Here is an 18,444-nt window from a genome sequence, read left to right on the forward strand (position 1 = left end):
GCAGCATGGGGAAGGTCCGTGTCACTGGTTTAAGTCATTTCATATGCATACACACTAACAGTTATTGCAGACTGGACTCCTTCAGAACTAAGAAATGAGCATTAGGAAATGTCTGGGAATGAATCAAGGACCAAATTAATTGGGGAAGGGGAGAGGGGGACACAGGTGTTTGAATGGTAGAGCCAAAACCATGGTCAGTAGCTTCTTCAGACTGCCTTCCCACCTCCCTGATGATTCCCTTAGGGCCCCTCCTGCCCTCCTTTCCCCACCTTGACCCCAGGAAAAGAGCCAGCAGAGAACCAGCACGGACTTCATTGGAGACACACCAGACTCCACCCGTACCAACACAGGATACCAGTGCCCCAGTCTCCACTCCACCTGTCTGTCCTGCATCGCCCTCTGCAGCTCAGCCTGGCCCAGCCCAGCCCCCACTTCTGGCAAGGAAGCCCTAGCCCCAGTCACAGAACCTCTGGGAAAATCTGAAGACCTGTTTCCCTGAGGTGGACTCCATCTGCTCCAGCCTGATCCCTGGTCCTGACACGACTCCAGCTCCCTGGGAAGGCTCCATATCCCTGGAAGTGTTTCTTACCCTTCACAGGGATTCCCTGATTGCGCAAGGGCTTTGGGTGCTGCACAGGCTCCTGTCTTTGAAGACCCCATGTATGCAGGACTCCACGCCCTCACTCCCCACACCCTGGGGCAGGCTCCTGGAGGAGTTCTGTGTCCTTGAGAAAGACTCCACTGTTCAGCTCACTTGTCCCTGGTCCCTGGGGGAGGCTCCACGCCCTCAGAAAGGCCCACCCCACCCAGAGACGGGCCCAAAGCTCCCCTCAGCTGGCGCAGATGCTACTGACAGTGGCCCCTCCTGGGCCCACGAGGCCCAGCTCTTCTTGCTCGTTGATGCACAGCTGGTAACCACAGCCCCGGGCCCGGGCTCCAGATGGGACCCGATGGTCAGCTTTGGCACGCGGGGGCAACAGGAAGCCCACACTGCCAGCAATGAGCATGTGCCAAATGCTATGGATGTAGAAGTAGTTGTCCCGGGTCTCCACAAAAGCATACAGCAGGATGGCGCTGCCCGCAATGAGGCTGCCTGGGCACAGGTAGAAAAGCCAGCGACGCCACGTGGGTGGGTAGCAGTGCCGCCGACGGACGCTGCGGACTGTCTGGGGAAGGCAGAGAAGGGACACTCAGAAACAAGAGGGCCTGGAACCCAAGTCACTCACAGGTCTCCCTTAGACCCTACTGGTGAACCAAAGGCACCTGCCAAAACTAAATTGGTCAGGCACCGAGAGCTGCAGATGATGGTGACAGATCCCAAGTTCATCTTTAGGTGGGGCTCTGCACCTGTGTCCTGCTGGGGCTGACCTCCCAACGTACCTCCCACAACCCACCTCATCCTTACCCAGGCTGTGGCCAAGATCCCCAGGGCGAAGAGACTGGGTCCAAGCAGGTTCCAGAGTCCATGTCGGTCAAGCTGCAGAGCCATGGACAACAGCATAGCCCCCAACAAGTATAGTACCTATAAAAAGACAACTCTGAGAGCTGGGCTAGAGCCAGTTGCTTGTGCTGCAGGGGAACAGGCCAGAACACACCCCCAGGGAGAGGTGAGAAGTGGATTTAATGAGTCCCCAGCCATGGTTGATCCCCAGGGCCCACTCCAGACTGACCTGCTTGACCACAGGCTGTAAGCGAGCCATGGCAATGACAGTGACCCACACAGACATTAAGGAGCCCAGGAAATCACAGAACTGCAGCACGTCATAGTCCATGATGCAGAAGACCACGATGCCCGGCTGGTCACAGGCGTGATAGAACTGGGGGGAGAGCAACAGGTGCTACACTCAGCAGAGGTCACAGGCCGGAACTGGAAGAAACCTGACTGTGAAAAGTATTAGATGGTAAGGCATGCTCTGCTTCATCAACCTGGACCCTGGTCCTCGCCTTGCTCCTGGCCCATGCTATGCAGAATGCCAGGCCAGGGGCTCTGGACCACTCAAGCAGAGGCCTGGCCCCTACCTGACAGTTCATTACCACATGGGGCTGACTGAAGTGGGGGAGTCTGGCCCTGGCCTCATGTCCAAACCCAGACCCCTGCCTTTTCTGCATATGGCTTTCCTGCGATAGCCCCAACTCTGAACTGGGCTTCGCTCCCGGGCCTTGCATTAACCGAGGCCCTTCACCTCCTCTCACTCAGTGCAGGGAAGGGGCAGTAAGGTAAAAGGCAAGCCCTAAGGCCACGGAGAAAAGCACAGGCAGGGATAGTATCTGGTCAGGCAGAACAGCTTGGGATAGTGACGGCAGCAGAGTGAAGAAGAAAATTAAAAGTCTAAAATAGGAGGAAAAGGCGTTTTGACCTATATACATTTTATCAAAATCTACTCATGGGAGCTGAGCATGGGTCAGACTAGCAGACATTAGTTTAGAAAAATTCTAAGATTCGGTGATTCAGCCCAAACCTCTGATCTGCCACGTGCCGCCCCAGCTCCTCTGGGAAGCACAGCCCCTGAGGACCTCTTGTGCAGGACAAGGTGTGCTCCATCTGCTCGCAATGAAGCTGGGGCAGGAAGGCTAAGTGTGGCATCCACAGGCGACCTGGGTGGCTTGATGATGGACAGAGGGGCCCGCATTGGTTTCTCACTTTACTAAGACAATCTTAAGTCACAAGGGTTGTGTGTCCGTCAAAGAGACGGCCTTTCAGAGCCCTCAGTGACGGAGGCCACAGGCCTGCTGGTGCAGGAGAGCAAGCAGGGACCAGAGATTTCCAGTCCAGATCCCTGAGACAGCTGAGCGAGACCCCAAGTCCCCCTGTCACAACCGCAGAATCCAGAGGGGACCAGCAGAGCAGGAGGCTGAGGGCATCTTTTACTTCCTTGGTTAGGGTGCCCGCAAGAGCTCAGCCCAGCTGCCATGCCCCCTGCCCCGCCGCCGCCCTGAACATCCTCCTCAATCTATCCTTGTGTTCTCCGCAGTGTGAGACACAGAGACCCCATCCCGTCTCCAGGTTTTTTCCGGGGGTGTACAGGGCCATGTTCTTCACCATGGCTTCGAGGTCTGCCCTCCCCACCCCATCTTTTTTTTTTTTAGTAAACAGGGGATGAAGAGGGCTAGTTAGTACTAGACCTGTGGGTGAAGCCCAGGGAGTATGAACTATTAGGAAAAACCGGGACATGCCAGAAAGGTCGGTGGGGCACAGGGAGGCGGGTCTGGGTTTGGTCAAGAGGTCAGAGCTGGGCTCTTTCTCATGTGCTGATTCCACTGAAAGTCAATCTGGTTCCTAAACAAATCAATATTCGGGTCTTTTTCTATTTTAGGTACAGGCCTTTGATGAGTCTCTACACTTCAACAACCAGATGTAAATACTATAGGCAACTAAGTTACTTAATACTATTTTATAATTGAAATCTTCTTTTAAAGCATTGAGTTTACATTTGAGGCCTGACCAAACATGCTCCACATACCTTTCACACTTATAAAAGGAAATGCCCAAGACTTCTGGAAAAGATACTTTTTGTAGATCTTTAAATTTGAAGGAAGGCAAGAGACAAACCAAAAGAAAAATGGCAGAGTCCACAGACACTGAAGATATAAACATCTAGGAGGTGACTGAGAAACTCCTAGGAGTTTCTCTGCACCAAAAATGAGTCAGGGGCTGGAGCGGGCTTTGTGACACAGTAGATTAAGCCACTAGTTGGGATGCCCACACTCCATATCAGATCGCAACTTCAAGTCTTAGCTACTTCCTGCTAATGCACCTGGGAAGGCAGCAGGTGCTGGCCCCAGCTCTTGGGCCCCTGTATTTAATCTGGAGGACAAAGATTGAAGTCCAGGCTCCTGGCTTGCACACAGCCCAACCCAGACATTGCAGGTACTTCTGTCCCTCTTTCTCTCTCTCTCTCCCCCTGCCTTGTAAGGAGATAAATCTTCGTAAAGAATAAAAAGAATGGGAGAAATGGGGATACTGCCTCTGGAGTAGAAAGGCTTCAGGGAAATCACCTCACTGACAGTCTATGAATATTCACCAGTCATGCTAACGAGTCACAGCAACTGTGGATGTCTGGAAAATCCAAAATAGAGTTAAACCAAAATGACAGGGCAAGGGCGGCTGTCCCACTGAAATCTGTGGGCCAGTTTTTACATTAGTATTTCCCTTGTCAACAGCAAAAATAAACAAACAACTGGTAGAAATAACAGAAAAACTGGAGTTTAAGAAATTTGGACTAAAAGCTATCTTTTTTTGAAATAGAATACAACTAATTCTAATCTAAGTTTATGACTTCCTCAGCTTTGTAGATTGCATAGAGGATAACCTGGAGAAATTACCCCAAATTGTTTTGTTGTGTGGGATCTGACATTTTTAGAACATGACTATGTAGTTCATCTAAAGCTTCAAGATGGGATAAAACTGAAAATGGACCATTTTTAATCCATGCAAAGACTGGGATATCTATGTCAGACTATAACAAAACTTGCAGCTGAACTCTCATTTATGTTTCCTATTTCCACTCTCTTTTAGCAACTCTTCCAGACTTTGCCAAGGCCCCTGAGCACTAGCTAAGAGGGTCAGAGGAGCCAAGTACTCAGGGAAGACAGGCTCCCAGTCAGGGTGTCAGTAAGAAGGCCCATGGGCAGCCCCGGTCAAGAGCACTGTACAGGACCTGCTTGAGCTGCAAAAGGCCTAGAGGCATCACAGGGCAGTGCCAGATACGTTTCTGCCTAGTGGCTTGTTAATATTTGGTTTGGTTGTTTTCTGATATCAATATTGGCATACTTGGGCCCGGTACAATAACATAGCAGTTAAACATGCCGGAATCCCACATGGATGCCGGTTCTAATCCCGGCAGCCCTGCTTCCTATCTAGCTCTCTGCTTGTGGCCTGGGAAAGCAGCTGAGGATGGCCCAAAGCCTTGGAACCCTGCACCCATGTGGGAGACCCGGAAGAAGCTTCTGGCTCCTGGCTTTAGATTGGCTCAGCTCCAGTCATTGCGGCCACTTGGGGAATGAGCCATCGGACAGATGATCTTCTTCTCTGTCTCTCCCCCTCTCTGTATATATGCCTTTCCAATAAATATAAATAAATCTTAAAAAAAAAAAAAAGACTGGCTTATTTGATAAGAATCCTGGAGGCAGTGCACCAAAAATGACTTATTTTTGGTGCAGTGGCATAGTAGCTTAAGCTTCTGCTTGTGATACCAACATCTTATACAGGCACCAATTTGAGTCCCAACTGTTTCACTTCTGATTCAACTCTCTGTTAATGTGCCAAGGAAAGTATCCATGTAGGAGACCCAAAAGAAGCTGGTTCCTGGCTCCTGACTTTGGATCAGCTCAGTTCCACCCATTGTGACCATTTAGGAAATGAACCAGCAGATTGAAAATTTCTCTCTGTAAATCTGCCTTTCAAGTAAATAAATATTAATTTTAAAAATTTTTATAGAGAACTACTAAGCTGAGGCTATTGGCTCCAGGACTTTGTTGAAGCAAAGTCAGGTTAAAAATGAGTCAACGTTCCCTACCCTGTGAAGGGAGCCACAGAACTCAGCAATGACCCACAAGCCGAGGGAACCTCGGCTCTCCCATTTGCCTCCCCCTTCAGCAAAGGGTTTATTTTCCCCCATTTACCAAAAAACAAGTAACAATAAAAGTACGTATTATTACAGTGCTATCGTGAGTATTAAATCAGCAGTGTCTACCACACAGCAGATGCCACTTTATTCTTAGCAATACCTGAAATGATTGCCTACTACGAATTCAAATGCTGGTTTCTGGTCTGCTTTTGTTTGAACATACAGTATATCTGTGAGCCCTGAATTACAAACCTGCTGTCTGCTCCTGTCTCCTGGTTAGGCAGCCCTAGATTTGCAGACAGGAAAGGTGGTTGTCACCTGCTGTCCTGGCATTAACAACTGCGCTACAATCAGGGAGTCCTTAAGTGGACACCACTGTGGAGTGAAACAAGTCTATGCTAAGGACACAGTGGCAAAGCAGGGACCACAGGTGACCTGCTTGGCAAACTGGATGACCAACAATTCTGTGTTTTGGCCCACATGGAAGAAATGGAGTTAAAGCTGGGCTCAGCCAACAGCCTAAAGCCAACAGCTTTTCCATATCCTTATTTCTTCAATGAAGAAAGCAAGCGCTGTCCTCATGGTGCCAGCATGTGGGGGGCCCACAGGTTCCCACTAGCAAGCGGGTCCTTTCCAACAGGCCTGCCATTGCATCCAGACAATGAAGAGATGTCCAGCACCAGATGTCCCACAGTCGATGCTCAGGGAGCTCATAGGAATCTATGAGAACACAGATGCTCTCCCAGCATGTTCCCTCCTGCTACACTATGGGACTCTCAGTCACTGTGATTCTCATTCAGATTTGCGTGCAGCCAAGGGTGGGCTGGTGGAACAGCTGTCACTAAAGGATTTGGCAAGCAACGGGATAAAGGGCATCTGGCAAGAACAGAGAGAAATGGTGTCTCATACAAAAATAGAATGCAGCATCATCAGAGCAGGGCCCAAAGAAGGGTCCAGTGAGAAAAGACTGGAGTGTGCCCTCCTCACCTCACTCAGCTTCCAGGGTCGAGCTTTCTCCTCCTCGTCTGTAAGTGAGCATCCCAGACAGCCCCGGGACCCTCAGGATCTCAGCACATTTACCCCAGCTCTCTCCCAAACAATAAATAAGGTTTGCAAAATATGGGCATAATTCTAATCTAATTATGCTGGATAGCAGAGAGGCATGTATGAGTGTCCTTCCAAAAATTCATGGAAAATGAAGTTAAAAGGGGCCAATACATTGACTCAACTGACCAATCATCTCCCTCCAAGTGCCAAGATCCCATATGTACCAATTCATATTCTATCTGCTCTACTTCCCATCCAGGTCCCTACTTATGACCCGGGAAAGCAGTAGAGGATGGCCAAAGGCCTTGGAACCCTGCGCCCACATGGGAGACCCAATGAAGCTCCTGGTTCCTGGCTTTGGATTGGCTCAGCTTTGGACATTGAGGTCATTTAGGGAGTAAACCAGCAGATGGGTGACCTCTATGTCTCTCTGTAACTGTGCCTTTAAAATAAAAATAAATTTTAAAAAAGAAGAAAAGTTTAAAAGTGAAGAGCTAAGTTTAGAGGCAAGCATTTGGCCTCAGCAGTCAAGATGCTGGCTAGGTCATCTGCATTCCATCTTAAAGCATCTGCCTTCAGTATGTAACTCCAGCTTTCTGCTACTGCAGATGGCGTGGAGAGACCATGGTGATGGCTCAGGTACCTGGGTTATTTCCACCCAACCATGGCCTGAGTTCTCCCCTCCCAGCTTTGGCCCAGGATGGCCCCAGCTATTGCAGGCATTTTGACGCAAACCTATAAACAGGAACACTCTTCTTTGCACCCGTACTTTCACTGTCTCACCCTGCTCTCCCTCTCAGGTTTCTGAATGTTTATTTTGGCGCAAGAAAAAGATCCGAGATCCATATATATTTTTAAAAGACATTATTTTTTTTTTAAAGTCAGAGTTAGAAAAAGGGAGAGACAGAGAAAGACAGACAGATCCTCCATCCTCTGCTTCACTCCCCAAATGGCTGCAACAACCAGTGCTGGGCCAGCCTGAAGGCAAGAGCTAGGAGCTTGGCAGCAGTTGAAGCACCTGGGCTATCCTCCCCTGCTTTTCCAAGAACTTGACCGGAAGTGACGCAGCAAGGTCTCAAATCAGCACCCATATGGGATGCCAGCACCACAGGCAGTGGCCCTGCTGCTACACCACAGCACTGAATTTCCATGACCTTCTCATGAGATAACCTGTTGCTGACACATGAGGAGAGTCCATAGGACATTTGTGGAGTTCTCATGGGCTGGGTAAGCACTGTATGCCACACGATGCCAAAAGCCCAGGGTGAGATAAAAAGATCAACAGAGTGACACCTCCCAGAAGGGAAAATAAACCTGTTGGGTTCATGTCACACAAGCAGACTCACTTCTGTGCCTTTCCTTGTAACACCTGGGATGCACTATGAATTTTTCTGATTCTGGAGGGGAAAACAGAGGATTGTGACTGTTCTATAATGGGGATGTAGGGTTTTAAAACAACATGAACCCTCAACAGAATGCGCCCCTTTGAGTTGGGACTTTCATATCTGTTTCTCAGGTCACTGGAAGCCAGACTGTTGGATAAAGTGGCCACTACAGAGATAGTCTCTGAACTTCCAAAGTTCCCAAGAGAAACCAAGGAGGCCATGGCTCCTGAATGGCACTTGGGGAAAGGGGCCTTTTCCTCGCATAAACAAATATGCTAAGGAGGCACAAACCCCCAATGCAAGGAGAACAGGAGCTCCAAGATGCTATCCCTCACACCATGACAGGTCAGGATGAAGGGGAAGACTTCTACAGAGCTGTGCCCCACACAGAGAACATGCTGATGGGGGAGACATGACTGTATGCTACAGGCCAGTCAGGGAGCAGTGTTAAAGTTGCCAGGCCCTCCTGGAGGGCACGGAGTGAGGCAGCCAGAATTCCCTCACTGCCGCATAACATGGCAGACAGCTCTGTTTGTTCATCCAAATATGCCTTCCAAAAGCCACCACCCTCTGTGAGGCTATGCCAGGAAGGGCAGCCCCAACATCCCCCAGTCCGTGGAGGACATGCTCAAAGCACCAGCTGCTTGTGGTGGACAGGGGCGTGGGGAAGACAAGATGCTGTTGCATACCGTGGAGAAGAACATGGTGAAAGTGTAGACAGAAGCCTCCAGCACGTATCGGCTCCGAATAGCCAGGACCACAGGGGGCAGAAACATGAGGTTGCTCAGGCACAGCAGGAGGGTGGACAGCAGCTGGAATCCATAGGTGAGTGCATCGGCGCTGTCTGTACAGCCCCAGCCTCGCCACCCTGCAAGCATGAGGGCACAGGATGGCATGGGGCAGAGGCTGTCCTGGGATCAGCAGATGCTTCTGCCTGCCAAGCTCTCGCCATGGCCAGCTAGTGTGCTTTCTGCCCTCCCACTCTCTCCAAGCCCACCCTGCCCTAGAAGGGCCACCCCTCCAGGAGCCCAGGCAGCCCACACAGCTGCTACCCTGCCCACCAGCTCACCAGCCTTGCACTCGCAAGCCGCATACAGGTAGTTGTGTGTGCGCAGCAGCTTGCACTGGCCATAGGGCCCACAGTCATCCATGCACGGGGACAGGAAGGTGCGCAGCCGCACTTCGGCTGTCGCATTGTGGCACCGCACGAACCTACAACACACTCACTGTCACCTAGGGCCCTCTGGGCCCTTCCCATCCCCAACTCCGGTATCCTGGACACAGCAATGGTCACTGCTCACCGAGGCCCTGCCCCACACAGGGAGCGGAGAGTCAGGAACCAGGTGCCTGTCTGTGGGAATGGGATTCGCAGCCTGGCCACTCTGGAGGTGGCACTGACAGAGAGAAGGAAGCCAGCCAAAGACTCTGAAAGAAGGGGGAAAAGGGAGACCAGTGACAGGAAAGAGGGGGCAGTGCACAGTGAGATCCCAAGAACCCTCAGCCACCTGCCCCCTCTTCCCAGACACCCAGGCCTGTCCTTACCCCACCCTATCCCCCACAGATCCCATCAAGCCTTCCTGCCTCCTCCCCTCCCCCAGGCCTCACCCCACCTTTGGAACATGTCACTGCTGCATCACCCAGGCTCAAGGGCACCTCGTGTGTCAGGCAGCCGAACACTGTCACATTTTCTTGCTGCAAGGAGCTCTGGAGAGGACAGATACAAAGACAGGGCTGCCACACCCTCCAATCTGTCTCCTGGCCCGACAGCCCTACACCTGCTGATCCCCCTAGACAGCCCATCCCTCCAGGTGCTCCCCCCAAGGCTGCTCTCTCACTTCCATTCCTAAAATGAAAAACTTTGAAAATGTCAGATCCTTCCCAGTAGAGAGCTTTCAAAGACTGGAGATGATGAATCTTGGAGATTCTGAATCTTTGACTCGTAAAACAGAAGCCCCGCTCCCCGCCCCCCTTTTCAATCCCACCTAGTTTTATTTCAGGGAAGGGAAGTTGTTAACCACACACAGAAACTAGCGTTACTGGAGTATGGTGAGGTCCTTGGCCACCTTCACCTGGGGTTGGAGGCAGGATGGAATGCCGGGGTGACAGGGGTGGGGAATGACACAGCATGGAGACGTGTTTAAGCCCATGGAGGAAAATCAAGTCAGTCCCGGAGATGGGCCATACATTTGCTACTGACTTCCAGGCAATCAAAACAAAGAAGGAAGCCTGCTGGGTTTTGCGACTGGTGAGTTCCTAAGATCCAAGTCAGTCAGCGTCTCTGGAGAACAGCACCCAGCTAGTTCTCAATCACTGATCACTGTGTGCTGTCATGCGTCCTGCCCTCAACTGCAAGGGTGAGTTCTGTGCACCGTGCTAATAACTTCCCTCAAGGCCAGCCCAGGGCAGTATTCCAAAGCATTACTCAGTGAAAGTCAAACCAAAGGGGAGCCAAAAGGGGAAACAAATGTCCAGTTTTTTTATCCAAGAGGAAAAAAAAAAGCCAAAATATCTGGAAAGAAAGATTAGGATCTCTGGCTTGGGAAACAGTACATAAGCTAATGGGTAAGAGTCAAGCTAAACAAGGTCTCCAATAGAGCTTGGTGTTGTGATACAGCCAATTAAGCTACCAACTGTAGCACTGGCGTCCCATTTGGGCACAGGTTCGAGTCTAGATGCTGCACTTCCAATCCGGTTCCTGGTTAATGCATCTGGGAATGCAGAAGAAAATGGCCCAAGTGTTTGGGTCCCTGCACTCATGCGGGAAACCTGGAGGAAGTTTCTGGTTCATGTCTTTGGACTGACCCAGCCCCAGCCTTTGCAGCCATTTGAGGAGTGAACCAGTTGATGGAAGATCTCTTTATGTCTCTCTTTCTCAGCCTTTCAAATAAATCTCTAAAACATCTGCAAGCCAGGAAGTTGCTACTGTTCACTGGCTAACGGCACCAAAAGTGTGTGCCTCTTGGTTACACTCAGACAGGCAGGCAGTAACCAGAGAGGCGAGCTGCGAAGAAGCCCACCAAAGAGATAAACAGCTGTGCTAGGGATGACCCCTCTCTATTTTCAAAGTGCTTTGCCTTCCTATTTCTTTTATAATATTTTTAAGTGCATTCAATTATTTTAAAGAAAATAAACAGAAAGGGGCAAAGATCTAAGGATCTTAGTGCGCTGCAAGCCCGAGATGACCCCACAGGTAATAATGGAGGCAAATCCCACTGCCCACCACCCTGCTTAGACCACTGCAGGCCGCCAGTGTCCCAGACATGCAACGAGAGACTCAAGAAGAGAGGAGCTCTGGACAGCAGGGACCCCAGGACCCTGAGGCTGTTCAACCTTTGGGAGGCTGGGAACGGGAGAAGGGTCATTAAAGTGAGCCAGGGAAGTAAGGAGCGTGCCACAAGGTAAGACATTGGTAATCCAGGGAACCACAATGGGGGCCAAGGAAGGGGGCATATACTTTCTGCCCAATCTCTCTCTAAACCTAAAACTGATATAAGAAGTTGTTTCATTGTTAAAAATAAAATTACAGATATGAGGAAATCAATGGGGAAAGGTGAAATAGGAAGAGAATAGGCAAATCATGGAGCCTATGGATATGTATCATAAAACAAATAATTTTTTTAATGACAGGAATAGATTCACTGGCTTTGGCTTCTGGGCAAAACAGAAACCAGTGGGCAAAAACATGGAGGCAGATGTTGATGGAATGTCAGGATTGCTTTTGCAACATCAGTGGTCCAAACATGGAGGCCTGGCCTCAGGTGGTGAATGCTCCATTACAGGAGATACACCAGAATGAGCAATCTGCCCCAGAGACACAAAATTAGGAAAACACAGACTACTGTGTATCATCCTGGCTGACCCAGCCCGCTCACAGCAAAGTCAGTCCTCTGGGTATGCCTGCTGACCAGAACTGAGCTAAGACACAATCCCTCATGGTAAGGATGGCTGGACACACAACCTGCAGGCTTCCTGGAGGAGGTGTGAACCCCCAAGCCCCCCACAGCTTCTCCTCTGAGCTCCCCACAGGGTAGCCTCCCCACCACCAGCCAAGAGTACCACATTGAGCTGAAGCTCCAAGCTGAGGACGCCTCCACTGTCCAGCACCGGCAACAGCCTCAGGGCGAACACAGCTGGGCGCTCAGGGGGCAGGGCCACGTTGGGACCAAAGAAGATGTAGAAGTGGACAGAGAAGGTATCCAGTTCATTGCGCAGGGTCGGACGTACAGGCCAGCAGTGCTCAGGTGGGGACATGGTCCCAGACCCCATCACCGAGGTCCCAAAGGATGGCAGCTCTGGCGGCAGGATCTGGCTGCCCAGTGACTGGGGCATGTTCATAGCAGCTCCAGGGACCAGAGCTCGAGACAGGCTGGGCTGTGGGCATTCTGTGGGGGTATAAGAAACCAAAGTTAGGGCCTGCAGCTACTCCTCTCCCTGTCCCCTGACTTAACAAACCAGACAAAACTTAGCAAAGGGTAGGGAGGGTAAAAACTAGAATGTGATGTCCCTGGAAGTGTGGACATCCAGTGGTTTCTAGTGGCCACAGCTAACAGAATATCATGTTGGAGGGAAGTCAAGATCATCTGTCCCTCTCCAAGGGCAGTGGAAATACTATTCAGTATAACTAGTGTAAACAGATAACTAGGAGTATGAAATCATACAGGCTGTGGCCAAGACAATGTCCCAGAGGTCCTGGCTGTTCATCTCTACCCTAGGATTGCATCAAGGAAAGTAATGAGGGCCTATGGTTGTCCTGAGTCAGATGCAAAAAGAAAACAAAAGAGCCTACTTGGGTGTGCATTCCTCTGAACTATGTAAACAATATTAAAAATAAAAAAAAATTTAAAGAGGGAAATGATAGGAGAATGAAGGAGCCTGGGTGGGATGAGGGAGCCCACAGGGCCGAAGGACACTTCCCAAAAGATGTCTGCACAGCTGGGTGCTGGGGCAGATGTGGGGGCTCTGACCTTGCAAGCGCACACAAAGCTGGAAGCGGATGGTCCTGCCAGGGCCCCGGGGTGGTGTCTCCACACGCATGTAGACCCAGTGCCCCCATGGGGGCAGTGCCAGCTCCAGCTGGCATGCTGAGGTGCTGCCACAGGCTACTGAGCTTGAGTTGTGTAACGGTGGGGCCTTGGGACGTAGGCGCAGTGTCAGTGGGCAGACGGATGCCCCACGGCCCCCCACACATACCAGCTGCGCTGAAACCCTGTAGGTGAAGCTGGGCACAAAGACCCTGGGCAGAGGAGAGGTCAGGGGTGAGAAAGGAGGAACAGAGAGGTGAGAGGGACATCAGGAAGGGCACAGAGAGGGAGGAAAAATGCACGGATCCAACCAACGCTGGAGGGAGACAAGGGCCAAGCAGGTGGGCTGTGAAGCCGAGGAGATACAACTTAGCAAAATCTGTATGAGGCCAGGCAAGGAACAAAAGGGTCAGTTGTTGGGGTAATGGACTTACTTGAACAGAGCTGAGCGATTGTGGGCAGAGAGGGTCTGCTCAGAAGGGCGACCAGGCACCAGCACAGCCACATCCAGCAAGCGCCGGACAATCAGCTGCGGCTGCAGGAGATACTGACACTCATCCTGGAGACCCTGATACAAAAGCAGGGATGGTGGGAAGGCAAGAGCCAGCACAGTATTATTATGCCCAAGCAAACCAAAACTGCTGGAAGAGTCCAGGAGAAAACCCCCGGGCTTCTTGATTGAAGCATCCCTGAGCCCAGGAGCCTTCCTGCCTAAGCAGTCATCCCTGATCACCTCCACGCTACCCTGGTCTGCACGATTTGCTGGGACCCTTGGCACCAGATGACTTTGAGACTGAAGACCACTACTCACTTGCAAGATTGTTCTGATCAAGCGGAATCCCCAAACCTTGCTCCACCAAACCCCAACATCCTACTCAGTCTCAGCTATGGAGTGAGTCAGCCGAGGCACCGAATTCCAGCAAAGCTCCACAGGTTGAAGGGAGGACCAGTCAAGTGCCAGTCTGGAGAGCTCAGCATCCTCTGCCTGGGATTTCTCTGCCTCTTGCATCTTTGCATCCTCCATGCCTAGAATAGCACCTGACACACAGTAAGTGCCACAAAAATGCTGTTGCATTAAAGAATGGTGTCAGAGGGAGCACCTTTCAGGAGTTCCTGAGCCAACCTGGCTGCCCAGGAGCTTTTCCCCCTCTGATAACTGAAGTCCACATCCATCATTTTTAGTGTCAAACTGTAAAGGTTAGAAATACTTTCACAGGGCCAGCATAGTGGGGCAGTGTGTAAACTGCTGTCTGCAGTGCTAGCATCCCATGTGGGTTCTAATTTGAATCCTGGCTATTCTCCTTTTGATCCAGCTCCCTGCTAATGCACCTGGGAAGGCAGTAAAAGATGGCCTGAGTGCTTGCGTCCTTGCACCCATGTGGGAGACCAGGAAGAATCTTTTGGCTCCTGGTCCCTGGCTTCAGCCTGGCCTAGCCCTTGCTGTTGTGGCCGTTTGGGAAGCAAACAAGTAGATGGAAGATACGTGTGTGTGTGTGTGTGTGTGTGTAATTCTAACTTTCAAAAAAATAAATAAATCTTCAAAAATGAATGAAATGCTTTCATAAGTCATTTAATTGACCTTACCATCTAAGGCAACAACTACTAGAAACATCTTGGGGTGAATGAGTCCAAGAGTAGGGGCTCCTATTCAAGAGGCGCCTAATTGTTGGTAAATCATTAGGGGAGGAAATACTTTGTCCATGCTTGCTTTCTATTGGCTTAATTAAGGGATCAATACATATGACCTAAGAAGTGTTCTTTCCTTTAACTATAGAGTGGACATATTCAGTACCCTCCTTTAATGTGGAAGAAGTGCCCACTTATGGAGCCTAGGACAGGGCTGTGGCGGTGACATCCACTCCATGTTGAAGTCAGAGGAATGGCACCAGAAGTTGGGTCCTCAAGAACTTCCAAGGCTAAGTGAGTCAGCACGGACAGAGAACCACGAGCAGCCAAAGAAGGAAGCCTGAGAACCAGGAGGATCAAAACAGGAGAAGTAGAAGGGAGGTAGAATGACAGATCCGGAAGCGGAAGGCAAGGCAGGAGCACTCCTAGGCCTGTCCTCCTTGGGGCAGACTAGGCTGCTTGAGAAAGGCCTGCAGGAGGAGCCAGGGCTGTGTCTGGGCCTGAAGACTGAAGATGCCTGAAGGCATGCAGCCTTCTCCATAGGAACAGCCCAGAATCTGCAAAAAGATAATTTAAGAAACAAAACTAGAAGTGAACTAGAAGTGAAATACGCATCAAAGAGCTTCACACTTAGCTTTGCACATACTAAACTGGAGACACCTCTTAAGTCAAAACATCCAACTGGAGATGCCAAGCAAGCAATTAAAGTTTGAGATTCATGAAAACTGGGCATGGTTGAATACTCCTAGAAGGCACCAACTCCTACCTGGTATTTAAGACTATTGTGCTGGATTCACCAAGCTAGATAGTAGGGAAATTAGAAAAAAAGCTGTCCCAGCACGAAGCATGAAGCCACTATAATCACACTGACCAGGCAGAGGAGAAGCCACAGAGGAAGCAGAGGAGGAGTGGATGGTGGGCAGGAGAAAAGCCAGGACAGTCTTGTAAGGTCACAAAGGCCAGGAGCAGAAAGTGTGTCAAGACAGAAAGAGCAATACAAGGAACTAGTTAACAGCTAGTCAGCAGTTAACTCTCAGAAAGATGGGAAGAGGAAGACTTACTTTTCACTGTCTGCCTTTTGTGTCTTTCGAATGTTGTACCAGGTTCTTATGCTACCTATTCAGAATATAAATAAAATAACTTAGAAGGAAGAACAGCAGAGGCAGCACCATTAGCTGATTTCATATACTTTAGTTGAGTTACTAAGTCATGCTTGGTCCTTCTAGAAACACAATTGGTTTCTTTGCTTTCCTTCTTATTGCTTTCATTGTTTTCAAATCTTAGACCTGGGAAGAAGACTGCAAAGGCCCACATTTGGGAGAACACATCCCTTGTGTGCTATTTGGGTGTCAAATGTTACCTGGGAGTCCCCCACAGCACAAGCTCCAAGACAGAAAAGGCAAGAAGGGGCACGAGGGCAAGACAGAAGTAGTTAATATGGAGAAGGAAAAGAAATGAGACTGGCTTGGGATACCATGAATTTTGGTAGATGTCATGAGGAAAAAAAATGGCCATGGCTCACCACATGCCAGGCTCTGCACTGAGTGTTAGGAAGGTACAGTAACACAGGCACAAGGTCCAGCAGAAATGTGGGACTATAGCCCAGGGAGGGGGGCATAGGAGAGATAAGGTACTTCCCTCTTCCAACCGTTCAGGGATCCTTATCACTCTCAGGCCACGGTTCTAACTCCTAGAGGCTCTCAATGACCTGGCCTCTGCTTGCTCCACTGTCCTCATGTGCCCCATCTCCCATCCCACACTGAACTGCCTCAATTTTCCCATTTAAGCTTTGGCAAGCCACTTCCACCACCTGGAATGCCTCTTCCAGTCTCCTCAGCTGCAGGTCTCACTTCCTAGCAGTTTGCAGTTTCTTTGCCACCATCCTCACAAGCTGAGCCACCTCTCCTCTGAGCCTTTGAAACAGTGCCCATATCTCACTAACATACAGCTTCTTTATCTCTGTGTTCATAGTACCCAATCCAAGGCCGGGCACAAAGCAGGTACCAAAAGACCATGGGTTCAAGGAAGACCTGAGCCTGTCCTCAAAGGTGAAGAAGGCCCCAGAAACAGTGCAGCCTTCTCATCCCTGATACTGAGTCCAGATAACTTCCTATGTTTGCTAAGCTTCACAGGAAATCAAATGAGTAGTACAAGGAGGAAGCAAATCAGAGAGATGGAATAATGCTCTGAAGAATGAATTTGAGTCTGAGAAATTAGCCACAGTCTGGAAGAATACTTGGAAGCCCATATAAGATACCAGAAGGTGAGTAAATTCTTACAATGACCTCATACAAGATTCCTGCCCTGTCAAGCTCTGGACAGGCCTGACTGAAAAGCTGTATCTTTCATGATGTCCAGACCTGCTACTGCTCATCCGCAAGGTGGAACTGTGCCCTTCCCCCAGTCTTAACACACCCTGGGGAACTCTGGACCTGGGGGGGTTCCAGCTGTGGTACTACTAAGTGCCTGAGATCCTATATGCTGTTAGAGGGCACGTCAGGCCTGGTTCTTCACTTACTCTCCAGCTCCCTTTAGCTGGACACTGCTGAGTCTCCCTTCCAGTTCTGAGCAGTACTGTTCTTCTGATTGCCCACTGTCGCAATATGACGGCCTATGAGCAACCCTGACCACACCCCACCAGGCCTCAGCTCTCACAGAATTCCAGCCCAGGCTTGGGCCTCCAAAATCCTTTGGGATAATTAGAACAGCATTCAAGAGAAGTCTCCGTCAGCTTTTACAAAGTGAATCTAGCATCAGAGCCAGGATGGGACAAACTCTCTGGGATATAGCCAAAAACTGATGGAGATACTCCTCCTTACAGAGTGAGAGGGGATTTTGATTGGACAGCAGCCGAAGCCTGCATGGAACCCAGAGCCTTTTTCAGGTGAGCTCCATAAATGCTCTCGTCCAAGGGGTCCCCAGGCCTTGACAGAACATTCCCTTGAAGGAGGGTACTCAGAAAGCTCATGGAAAACACATATCATGAAAAAATTAGGCATAGATGTCATATTTTTTGTACGAAAATAAACTTCTATGTATTTCATTTTTTTCATGAAGTTTATGAAATTCCCTCATACATCACTCCCAGGTAAAAAAGCAGGTCCAGTACCACTAAAGCCTCCAGAGACCACCTCAGGCCTGGTTCCCACCTCTGCCAAGATCAAGGTTGGCACACCTATCCTTGTGTGATTCCCTGCTCAATGGCATTAGCAGCACCTATTCGGGACACTGGACTGCAGCAGGAGGGGACAGGTGAATCTAATGCAGTCCTAGAGTCCCCACTCTGAAGGGACTTAGCCTGAAGAGAGCTCTCCGAGTCAAATCTTCAGCTGATTGGGAGGGGCATATCTGTCCTGAAATCTCAATGCCACGCCGCATTCTACAACATCCTGTTCTTGAAATCCTTGCTCTGCTCCTGCTTGGACCTTCACCCTTACCACAGGGCCAACATGGATGGCCATCCCACTCTGACAATGGCCTGTTCATTGCATCTTCCCTCTCCACCAGTGAAGAAGAATGGGAAATGTGGAGATTCGCTCCCTACAAGTAGGAGGTCTGGCTGAACACCTAAGACTGGCAGGAATGGGGCCCGGTGCAGCAGCCTAGCAGCTAAATTCCTTGCCTTGCATACCCGGGATCCCACATGGGTGCAGGTTCTAATTCCTGCAGCCCCGCTTCCCATCCAGCTCCCTGCTTGTGGCCTGGGAAAGCAGTTGATGACGGCCCAAAGCCTTGGGATGCTGCACCTGTGTGGGAGACCCAGAAGAAGCTCCTGGGTCCTGGCTTTGGATCGGCTCA

At 50.2% G+C, this 18,444-nt stretch overlaps 1 protein-coding gene across 9 annotated transcripts in view; it reads right to left on the bottom strand.

Annotated features, from left to right (window-relative positions):
- Positions 1-296: 296 nt before the first annotated feature.
- The window catches only part of TMEM8B (transmembrane protein 8B), a 37,936-nt gene continuing 19,788 nt past the window's right edge, over positions 297-18,444 (bottom strand). For 4 of the 9 annotated variants that reach the window (XM_058672187.1, XM_058672186.1, XM_058672181.1 and 1 more), the window contains 10 exons: positions 13,455-13,588; positions 12,964-13,232; positions 12,056-12,381; positions 9,610-9,703; positions 9,301-9,424; positions 9,069-9,211; positions 8,689-8,867; positions 1,671-1,817; positions 1,406-1,522; positions 297-1,162 (listed from right to left, as the gene is read on the bottom strand). In XM_058672187.1, coding sequence (XP_058528170.1) covers positions 788-1,162; positions 1,406-1,522; positions 1,671-1,817; positions 8,689-8,867; positions 9,069-9,211; positions 9,301-9,424; positions 9,610-9,703; positions 12,056-12,381; positions 12,964-13,033 — 1,575 coding nt within the window. In that variant the 5' untranslated portion in view covers positions 13,034-13,232; positions 13,455-13,588 and the 3' untranslated portion in view covers positions 297-787. Of the gene's footprint in view, positions 1,167-1,405; positions 1,523-1,670; positions 1,818-8,688; positions 8,868-9,068; positions 9,212-9,300; positions 9,425-9,609; positions 9,704-12,055; positions 12,382-12,963; positions 13,233-13,454; positions 13,589-15,707; positions 15,763-18,444 lie in introns of those variants that run through there. The other 5 variants (XM_058672185.1, XM_058672184.1, XM_004581001.4 and 2 more) reach the window with 4 other exon arrangements.

This window comes from Ochotona princeps, chromosome 14 (genome assembly GCF_030435755.1).
Source record: "Ochotona princeps isolate mOchPri1 chromosome 14, mOchPri1.hap1, whole genome shotgun sequence".
In the NCBI taxonomy this organism is placed as follows: domain Eukaryota; kingdom Metazoa; phylum Chordata; class Mammalia; order Lagomorpha; family Ochotonidae; genus Ochotona; species Ochotona princeps.